Source organism: Vitis vinifera, chromosome 3, assembly GCF_030704535.1.
Source record: "Vitis vinifera cultivar Pinot Noir 40024 chromosome 3, ASM3070453v1".
Lineage (NCBI taxonomy): Eukaryota > Viridiplantae > Streptophyta > Magnoliopsida > Vitales > Vitaceae > Vitis > Vitis vinifera.
Window position 1 is genome coordinate 11,834,042 of NC_081807.1, and position 17,066 is coordinate 11,851,107.

The following is a 17,066-nucleotide window of genomic DNA, read 5'->3' on the forward strand; positions in this document are numbered from 1 at the left end:
CTGGTTGGAATATGTCAAAAGTGTGACTAGGAATGAAAGGGAAAGATTCCGAATGGGTCATCCTATTCCATCTGTCCCATTTATTTATATATGTTCCTCTCCTTAAGAAACTACTTAATCCAGGTGGGACGGGTGATGTAAAGGATGGAAATGACCCGGAAACCACCTTCCAACTATTATATATCTATTATATCAATCACATTGGCGTATTCCAAAATTCAATAGAATCAATTGCTTGAGTATTTGACTGGTAACAGTGAATATATGCTTAATGTCTCAATCCCCCCCAACCATGGCTACCTTGAAGAGTGGAAGTATTGCCTCCGATCGCCACAGTTCCCTTTCCCTTCTCTCTTCACCATGATCTCTATTTTCTTCATTCTATTAATGATCCCTTCTGCAACTTCATTAGACTTCAACTTCACCAGTTTCAGTCCCTATAATGATAACATAACCTATGAGGGATCTGCTTTTCCCAGAAACCAAATCATCCAACTAACACAAGCTCAATCAGCGAGCATCGGTTGGGCCACATATGTTCAACCCTTGCACCTATGGGACAAGGCCTCAGGAAATCTCACTGACTTCACCACCCATTTCTCCTTCGTCATAGACACACAGAACCGCTCTGGTAGTCATGGTGATGGGATTGCCTTCTTCCTTATGCCTGCTGATTCACAGAAGCCTAATGTCACAAAGGGTGGGGGTCTTGGTCTTGCAAGTGACACCCAGCCACTGAACACAACCGTGAATCATTTTGTTGCGGTGGAATTTGATATTTATAAGAACCGTTGGGATCCAAACGACACCCACGCAGGTATTGACATCAACTCTGTTCAATCAATCCGTAATGTGAAATGGTGGGATAGTATTATAAATGGGAGGAGAAATGATGCATGGATCAGTTATAACTCTAGTTCTAAAAATCTAAGTGTCGTCTTCACTGGTTTTAGGAATGATAGTACTATTCTGCAGGATAACCTTTATTATGAAGTTGATCTGAGGCTTTACCTCCCAGAATGGGTTAGTTTTGGCTTCTCAGGTGCAACAGGAAATGCATCAGCCATACATGCCATTTATTCATGGAGTTTCAGCTCAAGTTTACAGACTGATGAAAATAAAACAAATCCAACATCGCCAGAAGCAGAAACGCCAACTTCCAATCCCAACTCTAATCCTTCAAGAAAAATCAAGGTTAAACTAGTGGTGGGATTGACTGTCGGTGGATGTGCTTTCGTTGGTGGTTTGAGTTTGGTTTTGTTTTTGTTCTTGAAAAGTAGAAGGGGAAAAGTTGATAATCCAGTCATTGATCAGCTGTCCATGGAGGATGACTTTGAAAAAGGTACTGGACCCAAGAAGTTTCGGTACAATGAATTGGCTAGTTCAACCAATAACTTTGCAGAGGAAGGGAAGCTTGGGGAAGGAGGGTTTGGAGGGGTTTACAAAGGTTTCTTGAAGGAATTGGACTCTTATATTGCTGTTAAGAGGGTATCAAGTGGGTCTAAACAAGGGATAAAGGAGTATGTATCAGAAGTAAAGATCATTAGTCGATTGAGACATAGGAACTTGGTCCAACTGATTGGTTGGTGTCATGAGAAAAGAGACCTACTACTTGTTTATGAGTTCATGCCCAATGGCAGCTTAGAGTCTCATATTTTTAGTGAAAGAAGCTTGCTGACTTGGGAGATGAGGTACAAAATCGCTCAAGGGTTGGCATCAGCATTGCTTTATCTTCATGAAGGATGGGAGCAATGTGTACTGCACAGGGATATAAAATCTAGCAACATCATGCTGGATTCAGGTTTTAACGCTAAACTTGGGGATTTTGGACTAGCTAGGCTTGTTGACCACGGAAAGGGATCACAAACCACAGTTTTAGCTGGAACCATGGGCTACATGGCTCCAGAATGTGCCACAACAGGCAAGGCCAGCAAGCAGTCTGATATCTACAGCTTTGGGGTGGTTGCTTTAGAAATAGCTTGTGGAAGAAAACCCATTAACCTAAAGGCCAAAGAAGATCAAATAATGATGCTGGAATGGGTCTGGGATCTCTATGGGAAAGGAAATATTTTAGAGGCAGCCGATCCTAGGCTATGTGCAGAATTTGATGCGCAACAGATGCAATGTTTGATGACTGTTGGGCTTTGGTGTGCTCACCCAGATAGAAATCTCCGGCCTTCAGTAAGGGAAGTAATCCATGTCCTTAATTTTGAAGCGCCATTGCCCATTCTCCCTCCAAAGATGCCCGTCCCAACGTACTCTATCCCTGGAGCGATGTCTACAGTCTTGCTTCCAGCCTCATCCAGTACCACCGCTTCTGAGAGAAGTCAAACCCAGCTTTCCATCTATTGTACAGATTCATCAAAGATAACAACATCTTCTGCAGCTTCTTCTCCATCTGCGACACTTATTTCTATAACACGTTAAGTTGGTGTAGAGTGCATTTGGTAGTTTCTTTTCTTTGTGTATTATATGTTTATTACATGTAATTATAAGTCGATGTATAAGCTTTGGATATCCATCGCCACACCTCAGAATGCCTGTCAGTAGTTCCTTTGTATCTTTTACGTACTCACCAAGAAAATTCAGCCTTAATTTTTTATGCTTTTCGCATACTAGTTTATAGGTAAACTCTTTAACGCTTCTGTTGGCTGTTGTTTCAGGGGAAAAGACGCACAAAATCTGCTCAAAACAGAGCATAAAACAGGGGAGAGAGAGAGGATCGAATCTGGAGTTTTGTCTGACTTTTTCATTCACCTTTCTCAGCATAAAAAAAAAAAAAAAAAGGCTTTCTTGAACCCTCTCAAGATTCAATCTCAGTCGTACCGGTGCAGCACTTACAGCCATCCATATATATCTAAGTAGACATGTGTTAATTACAAAACTATAGTTGCATTAGGGACTGCCCCAGTTCCTTGTCCCTTCACGTTTCCTCCTGAAGTATCCTTATCCTAATCACAGACCTGAGCTCTTTTGAGCTGTTTAATGTCATATAATCAAAACACTTAGCTGCATCTTAACCAAAATCCAAATCCCCATCCAAGATTGGGAACTTTACGAATGCAATGCTGCCAAGCTCAGCAAGGCCATGTGCAGAGGTCATTGAAGGGTCAAGACACCTCAACCAACTGTATGGAATAATTTCTTAAATTCCATAGTTAGTGTAGAACAATTCAAATTTGTCTTCTGGGGATTCAAGAGTCCTAGAGGTGCATTGAGAATCTGAACATGTCAAATAAGAAAGATCCAAAATAGCAAACAAGAATACAAATGATAATGTAGGTGAAATAGACTTACTGCTATTATTTAATCAAATAAGTTATTGATTTTGAAAATAATATCAGACATGACATAGTAGTATGGGATGTGACATTTATCCAGGAGACAATTATTTGTATTTCCAATCTCAAAGGCAGCTAGACAACTATAGGAGAGATAATGGAACATGAGAGAGAGCCCGCTAAATTCCTTTGGTTATTTTTGGTTCAGAAAATTTGAGGGAAAGTGTGAAAAAAAAAGAAAAAAAAAAGATTTAAAGTCTATAAATTATTTGTATATGTTACTTTAAAATTATTTCACTTATTTTAATTCTTTGATTTAAAAATTAAATAATTTGAAAATACATGAGTTTCTAATTAATTTTAATTATAGTTTATTTTCTTTGATATTTTTTTATAGAATAATTAAATATGATAAAATCATTTTCTTTAATTTTTTTTTCTTAGTACTTTTCCTGGAACCAAACATAATTTTAGAATATTTTTTGTAAAACATGAGTTTGAATCATCAAGTATCAGGTCCAAGATTATTGATAGCATTTGCATTGGGATGAAAATAAACAAGGACAGCTGCAGTTGTATGATGAAGTAACCACTACCTGAGAATAAAGATCAGCAAGACAAGCCATTATTTCCTTTTAACACATGTAGAAGGTTATCCGTATAATATAGTTGCATCCAACCACTTCTTTCTGTTGGCTCTCGGTAGCTGACCAATGGAAACTTCTTCTCCTTCAACATAGTTTCCCCATATCTGCAACAGATGTCGATCAGCATAACTGACAGAGGAAGATGGTTGTAATACGATATATCTGTTGCTTTTAGTTTTTGATGTTTTGCAAACTTCTCAGCCTGTTCAGGAAGTGAGCATGGGGGATTCTGCCAATGCCAAAGGAAGTTTGAAGCTTTGGTAGTCCAGATTCAAGAAGTCTCACTACCATGTTGGTTTTTGACTCCCATAGAGATCCCAAGAAAGTTCTGATTCTATAAACAGTTTCCACTTCAATTTGCATAACAAAGAACTGACTTAACATCCAAGGGAAATAAACCAGTCAACAAGTTATTGCTTTGGTCTCATTAGTGCTATTGCTTCATCTGAAAAATGCCCATCACATCCAGGACATCGAACACTAGAGAACAAGAAAGCAATGCTACTCTACTCTCCGGTTAAAATCACTGACCACTGAAGACATATTCCATAATTGCATCTTTACTCTCCGGATTTTACCTATAGCTACTCAGCTCCCCAGTCAATTTTTCTAGAATAGAGTTCCATTCAGCTGCTTTGTCTATGAGATATGCTGAACAGTTTCCATGCAAGTCCTTAAAATGTTTTAACCTTGCTTTGAAGTTGTTCTTGAGAAGCATTCTTAAAGAAAGTTTTAGTTTCAGAAAGTTGAATTTCTAGAAACATCTTCTGGCTTTCTCCACAAGATAGAGCTTGATTAGTTGCAAATCTGTAATAGGCTTTGAAGACCTTCAAAGGTTCTGGTTTGAGAATCAAAGTTTGACAGCAGTCGACAAATCTTGTCAAGAAATGTAGATATCTCCTATTCTCACTATTTCTTCTTTGTCCAAAATTATTTGTATATCATGCTCGGTTTACAAGCACATGGGCACTTACTAGTATTATATAATTATCCCTTTTAGGAAAAAATAAGTTGTTAAGGGCTTTAGACAATTTTGGAAGCCTCTTGCGACTATAAATTATTTAGCAATCTGCAACTCTCAAACTCAACCATCCTTCCAACCATGGCTGTCTGCAACGCTGGTATTGCCCTACTCCATTCAAATACACTTCCTTTACTCCATATCTTCATGGTCTCCTTTTTCTTGTCTCTAATGATCCCTTCAGCGAATTCATCATTATCTTTCAGTTTTAATGATTTTGATCCGAATTGTAATCAAATTCATTTTGAGGGGCAGGCTTCTTATTCTGGTGACAAAGCCATCTACCTCACCAGAAGCCAGCAGGAGAAAAAGATGAATGATAGTTGGGGTCGAGCTACATATCGTGAGCCGTTTCACCTTTGGGACAAGGCCTCGAAAAGGATGGCTGATTTCTCTACCAATTTCTCATTTGGAATTGATTCCCAAGGAAAATTTTCTTATGGTGAGGGACTCGCATTCTTTCTTGCTCCATACGGTACCCAATTGCCTTCAGATGTGAGAGGAGGCAGCGGCCTGGGTCTTGTGTCTAACAACCAGCAGGCGCTGAACTCAGAAGCAAATCACTTTTTTGCAGTGGAGTTTGATACTTATCCAAATGATTGGGATCCAAAATATGATCATGTTGGTATCAATATTAACTCCATGAAATCTGTGGAAACCCAACCATGGTTCATTCATATTCTGGAAGGAAAAATAAATCATGTTTCCATCAGTTGCGCTTCTATTTCCAAAGATCTGAGTATTATCTGTCACTCATGATTTGTATGATAACACTCCACAAAGCCTCTATTACAAAGTTAATCTGAGCAATTACTTGCCCGAATTCGTTACTATTGGCTTCTCAAGTGCAACAGGAGATTTGTACGAGGTAAACATCATTTACTCATGGAGTTTCAGTTCATCAGATTTACAAATCTCTGATAGAGTAGTGGTGGGATTGAGTTTTGGCGTTTGTGCCCTGGTGGCCGGGTTGGGATTGGTTTTCTTTTGCTTGTGGAAGAAAGGGATAAGTGAGAAAGGGGTAGAAGATCCTGATTTTGACCTGTCCATGGTTGAAGATTTTGCAACGGGTACTGGGCCTCGGAAGTTTACGCGTCATGAGTTGGTTCTTGCCACAAATAACTTTGCAGAGGCAGAGAAGCTTGGAGAGGGAGGGTTTGGTGGGGTTTATAAAGGTTTCTTGCGGAATCCAAGCTCCTACATTGCTGTTAAGAGGGTCTCAAGAGGGTCTGAACAAGGGGTAAAAGAGTATGCATCTGAAGTAAAGATCATCAGTAGATTGAGGCATCGGAACCTGGTGCAACTCATGGGCTGGTGCCATAAAAAAGAGAGCTTCTATTGGTATACGACTTCATGCCAAACGGTTGTTTGGCCTCTCATTTGTTTGAAGGAAAAACCTTGTTGACATGGGCAATGAGGTACAAAATTGCTACCGGATTGGCCTCAGCGTTGCTCTACCTACATGAAGAATGGGAACAATGTGTTGTGCACAGAGATGTAAAATCGAGTAACGTGATTCTGGATGCAGATTTCAACGCGAAGCTTGGTGATTTTGGGCTAGCCAGGCTTGTTGATCATGGGAAAAAGTCACAAACCACAATTTTGGCAGGGACTATGGGGTACATGGCTCCTGAATGTCTTATGGCAGGCAATGCTAGCAAGGAATCCGGTGTCTACAGTTTTGGAGTTGTTGCTTTGGAAATTTGCTCTGGAAGAAAATCTGTGGAACCAAAAGCCAAGGAAAATCAGATCAAATTGGTGGAGTGGGTTTGGGCCCTTTATGGAGTAGGAAAGCTTCTTGAAGCAGCTGACCCAAGACTATCTGCAGACTTTGACGAGAAACAAATGGAACGCCTGATGATTGTGGGGCTTTGGTGCGCTCACCCAGACTGCAATCTTCGCCCTGCAATAAGGCAAGCAGTTAATGGCCTTAATTATCAAGCTTCATTGCCTATTCTCCCTTCAAACATGACTATGCCAATGTATTATGCTCCTCGAGCAAATACATATGCCTTCTCACTGCAAGCATGCTACACTGCTACCATTTCTGAAAGAGGCTAGTCACAGCTTCCAAGCATTTCTGCTGGCACAAACTCATCTAACTTCACATCTTCTGCAACTTCTTCTCCATCTGCATCTCTGCTGCACAATCGCTCAGTTCTTCATAAGTTTGTCTGGTTTCAGTTTGCTATGCATTTGAAGTGTTTAGTTTACTTCTGAAATCAATGTGTAGTGCTCGTCACCGTGTATGGATGGATTTCTGTTTCCTGAAACTAGTAGTATCTTCCATATTATTTATAGTAAATCTGATAAAATCAATATAAACTTACAAATTTTCTAAAATTTGATTTAATAAATTTTTTTAATAACTTTTAGGATTTCATAAACATAATATTTTTTAAACTTTTAGGAAATTAAAATAATAATTATGTTAAAATGGGGTTCTTATATCAATCACAATCCTCTATAAAGATGTATTAAAGCTAAGTATGGAAGTGGGGCATTTATAAACACCGAAAAAATAGGGAGGCTCCAATTTTATAATATATGTCATAACTACAAAATAATTAAATCTTAAATTTATAAAAAAAATATAAACAATTAGATTCATATTTATTATTTGAATTTTAAATTTAATCTATCCTTTTCTATAAGGAAAAAAAAAAAAAAAAAAAACGGAACCAAAAACAAAAACAAAAACAAAAACAAAAGAAGGAGAAAAGTGTAAATTTGTTGATAATTCCTTAATTTTGAATTATTTTATTAAAATTTGTGTGTACAAATTTTATTACATTACATGTCTGTATTATTTTAAATTAAATATCATACTTTAGATTAGAAAAAGTTTATATCTCAATCTTATATATTTGATAAATATAAATACAATTTTCATTCATGGCTTTGAAAAAGAACAATGCTTAAAATTGTAATTGAATGATATATATTTTAATTATATCTCAAATTTTTTATCATTCTATTGAACTAATTATAAAAGGACAGTATGAATACATTATAAATAATGTAAAAGGATTGACCATAACAATGTGCCCAAGGACAATTTCTTTGTTCATCATAAAGTGACACTTTCACCAATTTAGAAATAGTCCTTCCTCTGTGCATCTCAACAAAACTGCTTCTAAAATTTTCAAATATTCTTAATAATTAGCTCCATACACACATCCATGAAAGCCTCCATAACCTTTTCCACCAGTTCTGAAAATATACTCATCATAGAATTTTGATTTTATGTTACTGAATCAATAACTAATAACATTTCTCTTTCTGGGTATGTGAAATTTGAACATATGAGGAGAGACTGAATCTCAGTTTCAACTTGGCTGCTGTGTGTAGAACTCTTCCACTCGGTTTCTATTCATTGCATAATTGTGTTACCAGAATCAGATAAAAGGTTTCTTTTTAAGTCTATAAAACAAATTGTCATTCAATTATTTGATTATTAAATCATCTCATCTAGTATTAATTCCTGTTATTGCGTGCAATTTCCCATCAAAAGACTAGGCATGCATCCAAATTATCAGAATTCTTAATAACATAACCTAGGAAGTATCTTCGCCACTTCCTTGTAAAGGACTCCCTACATAGAAAGTTGCTACCAAGCGTCCATCAATTTCAAAGACATTTTTCGAGCTCACTATTCGTCGTGTAGTCCCAGTTCGGTGCTGTAAAGTATCTTATCGGACTAATTTATCATTTTTCTCCGTAAATATTAGAAGTTCATTTAAAGGATATTTGACTTATTGAATATTCTTAATTATTACCTGGTAAATATTAGAAGTTCATTTAAAGGATATTTGACTTATTGAATATTCTTAATTATTACCTGGAATATCCTTAATGCATAAGAGATAACTTCTAAAAAAAACAAAGTTAAAAAAATACAATGCTAAGGAAAATCTTAAAATTCATAATTTCATTCTCGTGCACCTAACCCTAAAAGCCACCATTGCCATGTTAACTCTTCTAACTCGTGATCACATGGTTAAATGTTGTCAAGAAATCGATTTTTTTGGTCCATTTCAAAATATTCCTTTAATTTATTTTCTTTGAATTAAGAGAGAGAGAGAGAGGCAATAAGAGTGATTTTGTTTATTAATCATGGAAGAAAATATCCATGAGCTAGTTATATTCTTACATTTTGTATTTTAATAAATAATTCATCATTTTTTATTCACTTTCACGGTTCATCGTATTAATACATGTATATGTCAAGACTTACAAGTGTTGATAAAACTCACAATGCTACTTTAACCTTATTTGATACTGATGAAAATGTCACTTGGTGTCCTATAATAGGTGCAATGTTTTGATCTTCTAAAAAATTACAAAAAATAAAAATAAAATAAATAAATAAAATAAAAAGGAAAAACTTCTCCTATCTAACTTGATCGATTTTGTATTTCTAGAAGGCAATAATGATATGCTTTATAGAGGGTTGATTTTTTAGATTTCTTCTATAATGTTAGCAAAATTCATCATAGAAGCAATCTATAATGAAGAAGACATGCGTCGTCAATTCAAGCTATGACGACAAATTATCTCCATAAAAAAAAACTAAAGATCAACTAATAGTAAAGCTGGTTTCTCTTATAATAAGGGGTTCTTGTAACATTAATTTTGTTTGATATTGAAGGGTTAAAAGTTTGGCCTTATGTTTGTTTGCATTCTCCTTTGTTGTTGGATCCTTTTCTTTCTTTTCTTTTCTTTTTTTTAATTAATATTCTTGCCTTTATTTGTCTTCAAAAATGAATTCACTTTTTGGAAACTAAAAATATTTCTTTAACTTTTTGAAGACTAAAAAGAATTTTTTGGAAACTTTTACTGGGTTGCTATTTGGATTGACTTTTGGGAAGGTACAAGCAGATTTTTTGAATGCAATGATATATTTTAGTAAAAATAAATTGTTAATGGATTTAGACAATTTTGGAAGCCTCTTGCGACTATAAATTATTTAGCAATCTGCAACTCTCAAACTCAACCATCCTTCCAACCATGGCTGTCTGCAACGCTGGTATTGCCCAAGTCCATTCAAGTACACTTCCTTTACTCCATATCTTCGTGGTCTCCTTTTTATTGTCTCTAAAGATCCCTTCTACGAATTCATCATTATCTTTCAGTTTTAATGATTTTGATCCTAATGGTAATCAAATTCATTTTGAGGGGCAGGCTTCTTATTCTGGTGATAAAGCCATCTACCTCACCAGAAACCAGCAGGAGAAAAAGATGAATGATAGTTGGGGTCGAGCTACATATCGTGAGCCGTTTCACCTTTGGGATAAGGCCTCGACAAGGATGGTTGATTTCTCTACCAATTTCTCATTTGGAATTGATTCCCTAGGTTATTTTCATGGTGAGGGACTCGCATTCTTTCTTGCTCCATACGGTACCCAACTGCCTTCAGTTGTGACAGGAGGCAGCGGCCTGGGTCTCGTGTCTAACAACCAGCAGGCACTAAACTCAACAGAAAATCACTTTTTTGCAGTGGAGTTTGATACTTATCCAAATGATTGGGATCCAAAACATGATCATGTTGGTATCAATATTAACTCCATGAAATCTGTGGAAAACATGACATGGAGTCATACTCTGGGAGGAAAAATAAATCATGTTTCCATCAGTTACGCTTCTAGTTCAAAAAATCTGAGTGTTATCTTTGGCACTGATGATTTGTATGATAACACCACTCCACAAAGCCTCTATTACAAAGTTAATCTGAGCAATTACTTGCCCGAATTCGTTACTATTGGCTTCTCAAGTGCAAGAAAAAATTCGTACGAGATAAACGTCATTTACTCATGGAGTTTCCGTTCATCAGATTTACAAATCTCTGATAGAGTAGTGGTGGGATTGAGTTTTGGCGTTTGTGCCCTGGTGGCCGGGTTGGGAATGGTTTTCTTTTGCTTGTGGAAGAAAGGGATAAGTGAGAAAGGGGTAGAAGATCCTGATTTTGACCTGTCCATGGTTGAAGATTTTGCAACGGGTACTGGGCCTCGGAAGTTTACGCGTCAAGAGTTGGTTCTTGCCACAAATAACTTTGCAGAGGCAGAGAAGCTTGGAGAGGGAGGGTTTGGTGGGGTTTATAAAGGTTTCTTGCGGAATCCAAGCTCCTACATTGCTGTTAAGAGGGTCTCAAGAGGGTCTGAACAAGGGGTAAAAGAGTATGCATCTGAAGTAAAGATCATCAGTAGATTGAGGCATCGGAACCTGGTGCAGCTAATGGGCTGGAGCCATAAAAAAAGAGAGCTTCTATTGGTATACGACTTCATGCCAAATGGTAGTTTGGCCTCTTGTTTATTTGAAGGAAAAACCTTGTTGACATGGGCAATGAGGTACAAAATTGCTACCGGATTGGCCTCAGCGTTGCTCTACCTGCATGAAGAATGGGAACAATGTGTTGTGCACAGAGATGTAAAATCGAGTAACGTGATGCTGGATACAGATTTCAACGCGAAGCTTAGTGATTTTGGGCTAGCCAGACTTGTTGATCATGGGAAAAGGTCACAAACCACAGTTTTGGCAGGGACTATGGGGTACATGGCTCCTGAATGTCTTATGAAAGGCAATGCTAGCAAGGAATCCGATGTCTACAGTTTTGGAGTTGTTGCTTTGGAAATTTGCTGTGGAAGAAAATCTGTGGAGCCAAAAGCCAAGGAAAATCAGATCAAATTGGTGGAGTGGGTTTGGACCCTTTATGGAGTAGGAAAGCTTCTTGAAGCAGCTGACCCAAGATTATGTGCAGACTTTGACGAGAAACAAATTGAACGCCTGATGATTGTGGGGCTTTGGTGTGCTCACCCAGACTGCAATATTCGGCCTGCAATAAGGCAAGCAGTTAATGTCCTTAATTATGAAGCTTCATTGCCTGTTCTCCCTTCAAACATGCCTGTGCCAATGTATTATGCTCCTCCAGAAAATACATATGCCTTTTCACTTCAAGCATCCTACACTGTTACCATTTCTGAGAGAGGCTAATCCCGGCTTCCAAGCTTTTCTGCTGGCACAAACTCATCTAACTTCACATCTTCTTCAACTTCTTCTCCATCTGCATCTCTGCTGCACAATCACTCAGTTCTTCATAAGTTTGTCTGGTTTCAGTTTGCTATGCATTTGAAGTGTTTAGTTTACTTCTGAAAGCAATGTGTAGTGCTCGTCACCGTGTATGGATGGATTTCTGTTTTCTGAAACTAGTAGTATCTTCCATATAATTTATGGTAAATCTGATATAAACAATATAAACTTACAAAATTAATTTAAAATTTTTTAAAATTTGATTTCATAAATTTTTTTAAAAATAATAATCATATTCAAATGGGGTTCTTATATCAATCACAATCCTGTATAAAGATGTAAAAAAGCTAAGTATGGAAGTGGGGCATTTATAAACACCAAAGAAGGGGAGGCTCCAATTTTATGATATATGTCATAACTACAAAATAATTAAGTCTTAAATTTATAAAAATAAAAAAATAAAAAAATTTAAATTCATATAATTATTTGAATTTTAAATTTAATCTATCCTTTTCTATAAGAAAAAAAAAACAAAAGAAGGAGAAAAGTGTAAATTTGTTGATAATTCCTTATTTTTGAATTTTATTAATTAAAATTCGTGTGTACAAATTTTATTACATTACATATCTATATTATTTTAAAATAAATATCATACTTTAAATTAGAAAAGTTTATATCTCAATCTTATATATTTGATACAAATTTCATTCACGGCTTTAAAAAAGAATAATGCTTAAAATTGTAATTGAATGACATACATTTTAATTATATACTTCAAATTTTCTATCATAAAAAGAAAATAAAATAAAATAGAGTTCATTGTATTGAACTAATTATAATAGGACAGTATAAATACATTATAAATAATGTAAAAGGATTGACCATAACAATATATCAAATTAGCAAATTTTAAAATTGTAATCAACCCTTACAATAATTTAATAAATTTATTATTTATTTCCTATATTTATTTTTATTAATATGTATTTTTTTTAATTAGTAAATTCAAATATGAACATAAATATCTATTATTAATTCCTATTGTTGCGCTCAATTTCCAATCACTTTCTGAAGATCTCAACCAAAGAGCTGGTCCATCAAAAGACTGGGCCTGCATCCAAATTATCAGCAATATTAACCTAGGAGATATCTTCGCCACTTCCTTGCAAAGGACTCCCTACATAGAAAGTTGCTACCAAGCATCCATCAATTACAAGGACATTGTTCGAACTCACTATTCGTCGTGTAGTCCCAGTTGGGTGATGCAAAGTATTTTATCCAACCAATTCATCCTTTTTCTCCGGGAATTTCTATGTGGTACAAGAACAAAAAGCATAGAAAAGGACGACCAGGTTTGATTTCCTCAGTTGACTAGTAAGAGATACATGGAGTAAATTTTTTTGAGGATATTTTACTTTGCTGTGTATGAATCGCAATTCAACAAACAACCTAAGAATGATGAGAACCGTTCAGTGGCTGCTTCAGATCTCCTTGTTACTATGGCTAAGCAAAGGATTAGCAGCAACTCAAGCGAAGCCTGGTTGTCAAGAGTGGTGTGGAGACGTTGACATTCCATACCCCTTCGGAATTGGATCTTCTGGTTGCTACTTCGATGAATGGTTCGAAGTAACTTGCAACAACTCTACCGACCCTCCTAAGCCTTTCCTGAAAGGAGTAAATCTGGAGGTGCTCAATGTTTCATTACATGGCACCGTCCGGGTCAACAACCCAGTACTCCTTTCTCAGAATTGTTCCGGCAAACCATCAAATGACACGCAGTGGTGGGAGGGAGGCCCCTTTTCATTCTCCAACACCTACACTAGATTCACTGCTGTGGGCTGCAGCGCCATGGCCTACTTTATGCAGGATGATACAGTAATCGGGGGATGCATGACCCTCTGCAAAAAGGACGTCCCAACTGCGGCAAAGAATGCCAGCTGCTATGGCTTGGAGTGTTGCCAAACCCAAGTCCCTCCAGGCCTCCTGTCCTTCACTGCAAATTTAGACACCTTTCCTGAAGGTAGTGCTGATGAGCAAGAACCATGCAAATACGCGTTCATGGTGGACCAAGAATGGTTCATCTCAAATGTACCAGATCCACATACGATGAAAGATATGGAATACGTTCCAGCAGTGCTGGACTGGCGGATATACAACGCAACGTGCGATGCCTCCACCTCAAACCTCAACACATCCACAAGTTTTTGTGGCGAGAATACCATTTGTTCAACTGACACTCAAACCTCAAGTCTCACCTGCAGCTGTCCCCCGGTATATGAAGGCAACCCTTATCTTCCCCAAGGATGTGAAGGTACACAATCTACAGAGGAGTGCTATTTTATTTTATTTATTATTTTTTTGGAAAAATTATGTTTAGGAGAACAAGGGAGTTTTATTTTATTTTATTTTATTTTTTTAAATCTCACTTTTACAATCTTATTAAAATAAGATTCTTTACAATTTTTTTTTTTAAAAAAACACCAAAATTACCCTCAATGAAAATATTTTATATTTCTTTTATAAATAAAATTTCATACTTTGAAGACTTTCAAAGTTAAATTATTTTTTAAAAAAATTATAAAATAAAAATCCTAAAAATAAAAAAATATGTATCAAAGACTCTTTAAAATTATTAATATTTATAAAAATAATTTAAATATTATGAAATAAAATAAAAAATGAGGGATAAAGGAGTTGATCAAGGGCCAATCTTTCCTTCATGTTCTTTCTTCTCCCTTCAAAGCTAAATATTTTTTCACTTACAATCTCATTAATTTTAAACAATGTTCTTCATTTCTATACAAATAAAAATCAAATTTTTATAATTTTTTTCATACCCATTTTTCCAATGTATTCAAAAATCATAACGATAAGGAATATTCAAAGTTTATGACATCAATAAGGAATATTTAAAGGGTATAACATTTTTTTAGTAGATGTTATAAAAAGTGTTTCTTCTCGTACGTGTGTTATTACCCGAGGTTGAGACTTACTTCCTATTCTTCAGTGAAAGAGCCTACGAGGAGTCTTGGAAATATAAAAATATTATTTTGATAAATTTGTAAAAGTAAGTTTTTTTTTGTTTTCAAATAGTCCTCCCATGCTCTCTTAAACATAATTTTCCTTTTTATTTTTATTTTTATCTGAGTAGTTCTTTCTATTTAATTGTTTTTTAATCACTTGATAGAGTAAGAGCTAAGGTTGTTGAATCATTTCTTAATTTGAACATGAAGGTGAAACTCTTGATAAGCTATTGGCTAATAGGACGAGGGCCATAATGAATGCAACTCATCCTATCTATTTAGATGAAAGCGAACAACGTCACATAATGGTGTTACCAGGTATGTTCCATCTTCTATCTTTTTCTATCTTTTTCTCTCTTTCCTCTACTCTTAAAACTACACATTAGAAAAAATAAAAATCAAAATCAAATTTTAGAATCCATACTATTATCATAGGATACCTATGAACCATAGTTTTGAAATTTTGCCATAAGTACGACTAGAATCATTAATTAAATTTTAAACCATATTTTTCATTATTTATTATTATTAAGGTGTTATTGAAGTATTTTATTAAAAAATTAATGATTCAAAATTTTAAAATTTTAAATAATTATTTGAAAACATAAACTAAGAGGGTGCTTATTTTTTTAGTTTTTCTTATGAAAGCAAATATGCTTTCAGATTTTAAGTTATTTGATTTTTTTACTTTTACATAACTTATTATAAATTTTTTATTGAATAAAAAATGTCAAAATATTTTATTTCTTTTTTAATGGAAAAAATAACGTGTTGATTTTTCTTTATATTTTAATGCTTAATAGAAATAAAATATTATAAAAACAAATAATCTAATACTTAATACTATCAAACACTATTTAATTTTAAGTTTTATTTAAAATTAAGTAACAAAACAAACTTCACCTAAATTTCATACTTTTTTTTATAAGAGTTTCTATATATTTTATATAGAAGATATCATTATTTTTTCTGTTAAAAAAAAAAAAAGAGGAAATGTATTAGAAAGAGAATTAAATTAAGATTAACTTAACCATACGTCTACAAGTTTGAAAGGGAATAAAAATTAAAATACTCTGACTATCTTATTGAAAATTAAAAGAAGACGAGTATTATTATTTAATGAGTTATTTAACATACACAAAATAGCAAGCTTTCTATTTTTTTAAAATAATAATAATTAAAGGGTATGTTTGGAAGCTATTTAAAAAAATAGTTTGCTACTTTTAATAACAAAAATAAACATAAAAAATAGGAAAACATTTTCGACAACCATAAAACAAAATGTTTTTTGAAAATATATTTTAATTACTTTCAATTACTCCTACTTGTTTTTTGAAGGCTGTTTAAACAAATAATTATACAAAATATGGAGAATGATTGAAAGTAAAGTACTATATATAAAAGTTATTTTAAAAAAGTACTTAAAAACATAGAAAATAAGTGAAGACAATTTCAAGAACTTTTAGTCTAAAAAAAACAGTTTTCAATGATAGTTTTTCAAAACTAATTTTTGTGAGGGCTTTCAAAAACACTCCTCAACATAGATAAAATTATTACTTTATACTTTCATAAATTTGGTTAAAAATTATATTAAGAATATTTTTTTTTATAAGGATATATTTCATTCATGGAAAGTAGTAAAGGAAGGAAAATAATTTTTTTTCTTCATATCTAATGTTACCCCAAAAAAAGTGAGGAAAAAAAAGGAAATGATTGATAGAGAAAAAGTACTAAAAAAGATTGCCTTCTTATTTTTATAAAAATGAGAAAAGTTCAAACAAATTGCAATCCTCTACAATTAAATTTTCTATCTAGGTCTTTTTAATACAAGAAACATGAATAAAATAAAAAATGTTATATTTTCTTTTCCTTAAAATTTCTAGGAATGAGACATAGCTTAAAGCTCGTGGCAAATGTTTTGTAGTTTCTCAATACAAAAGCTCTATTGTAAAATTCCTTATATAAGTTGAGTCAAAGATTTGAAACTTTAGTCATGTCTAACAAATTGACCATCTCAACCACAATCTTTTAGCTCACAAGCTCAATTAAGCACAACCAAAGTTTAAAC

General features: G+C 34.5%; 3 protein-coding genes and 1 pseudogene across 3 annotated transcripts; all 4 read left to right on the forward strand.

Annotated features, from left to right (window-relative positions):
* The first annotated feature begins 272 nt into the window (after positions 1–272).
* Positions 273–2,602, forward strand: LOC100259008 (L-type lectin-domain containing receptor kinase IX.1). Its single transcript, XM_002262712.4, has one exon. It carries the CDS (start codon positions 361–363, stop codon positions 2,425–2,427), a length of 2,067 nt encoding a protein of 688 aa, XP_002262748.2. The 5' UTR covers positions 273–360; the 3' UTR covers positions 2,428–2,602.
* A 2,428-nt stretch (positions 2,603–5,030) lies between these two features.
* On the forward strand, positions 5,031–7,169 carry LOC100264188 (L-type lectin-domain containing receptor kinase IX.1-like; annotated as a pseudogene).
* A 2,790-nt stretch (positions 7,170–9,959) lies between these two features.
* Positions 9,960–12,098, forward strand: LOC100241899 (L-type lectin-domain containing receptor kinase IX.1). The gene is given in 1 exon segment (XM_059735515.1): positions 9,960–12,098. A coding segment is annotated over 1 exon segment (2,139 nt).
* Positions 12,099–13,433: 1,335 nt separating this feature from the next.
* LOC104878889 (wall-associated receptor kinase-like 1) lies at positions 13,434–16,353 on the forward strand. The gene is made up of 3 exons (XM_010649799.1): positions 13,434–14,286; positions 15,209–15,316; positions 16,337–16,353. The coding sequence occupies exons 1-3, from the start codon at positions 13,434–13,436 to the stop codon at positions 16,351–16,353; spliced, it is 978 nt and encodes a 325-aa protein (XP_010648101.1).
* The last annotated feature ends 713 nt before the right edge of the window (positions 16,354–17,066 follow it).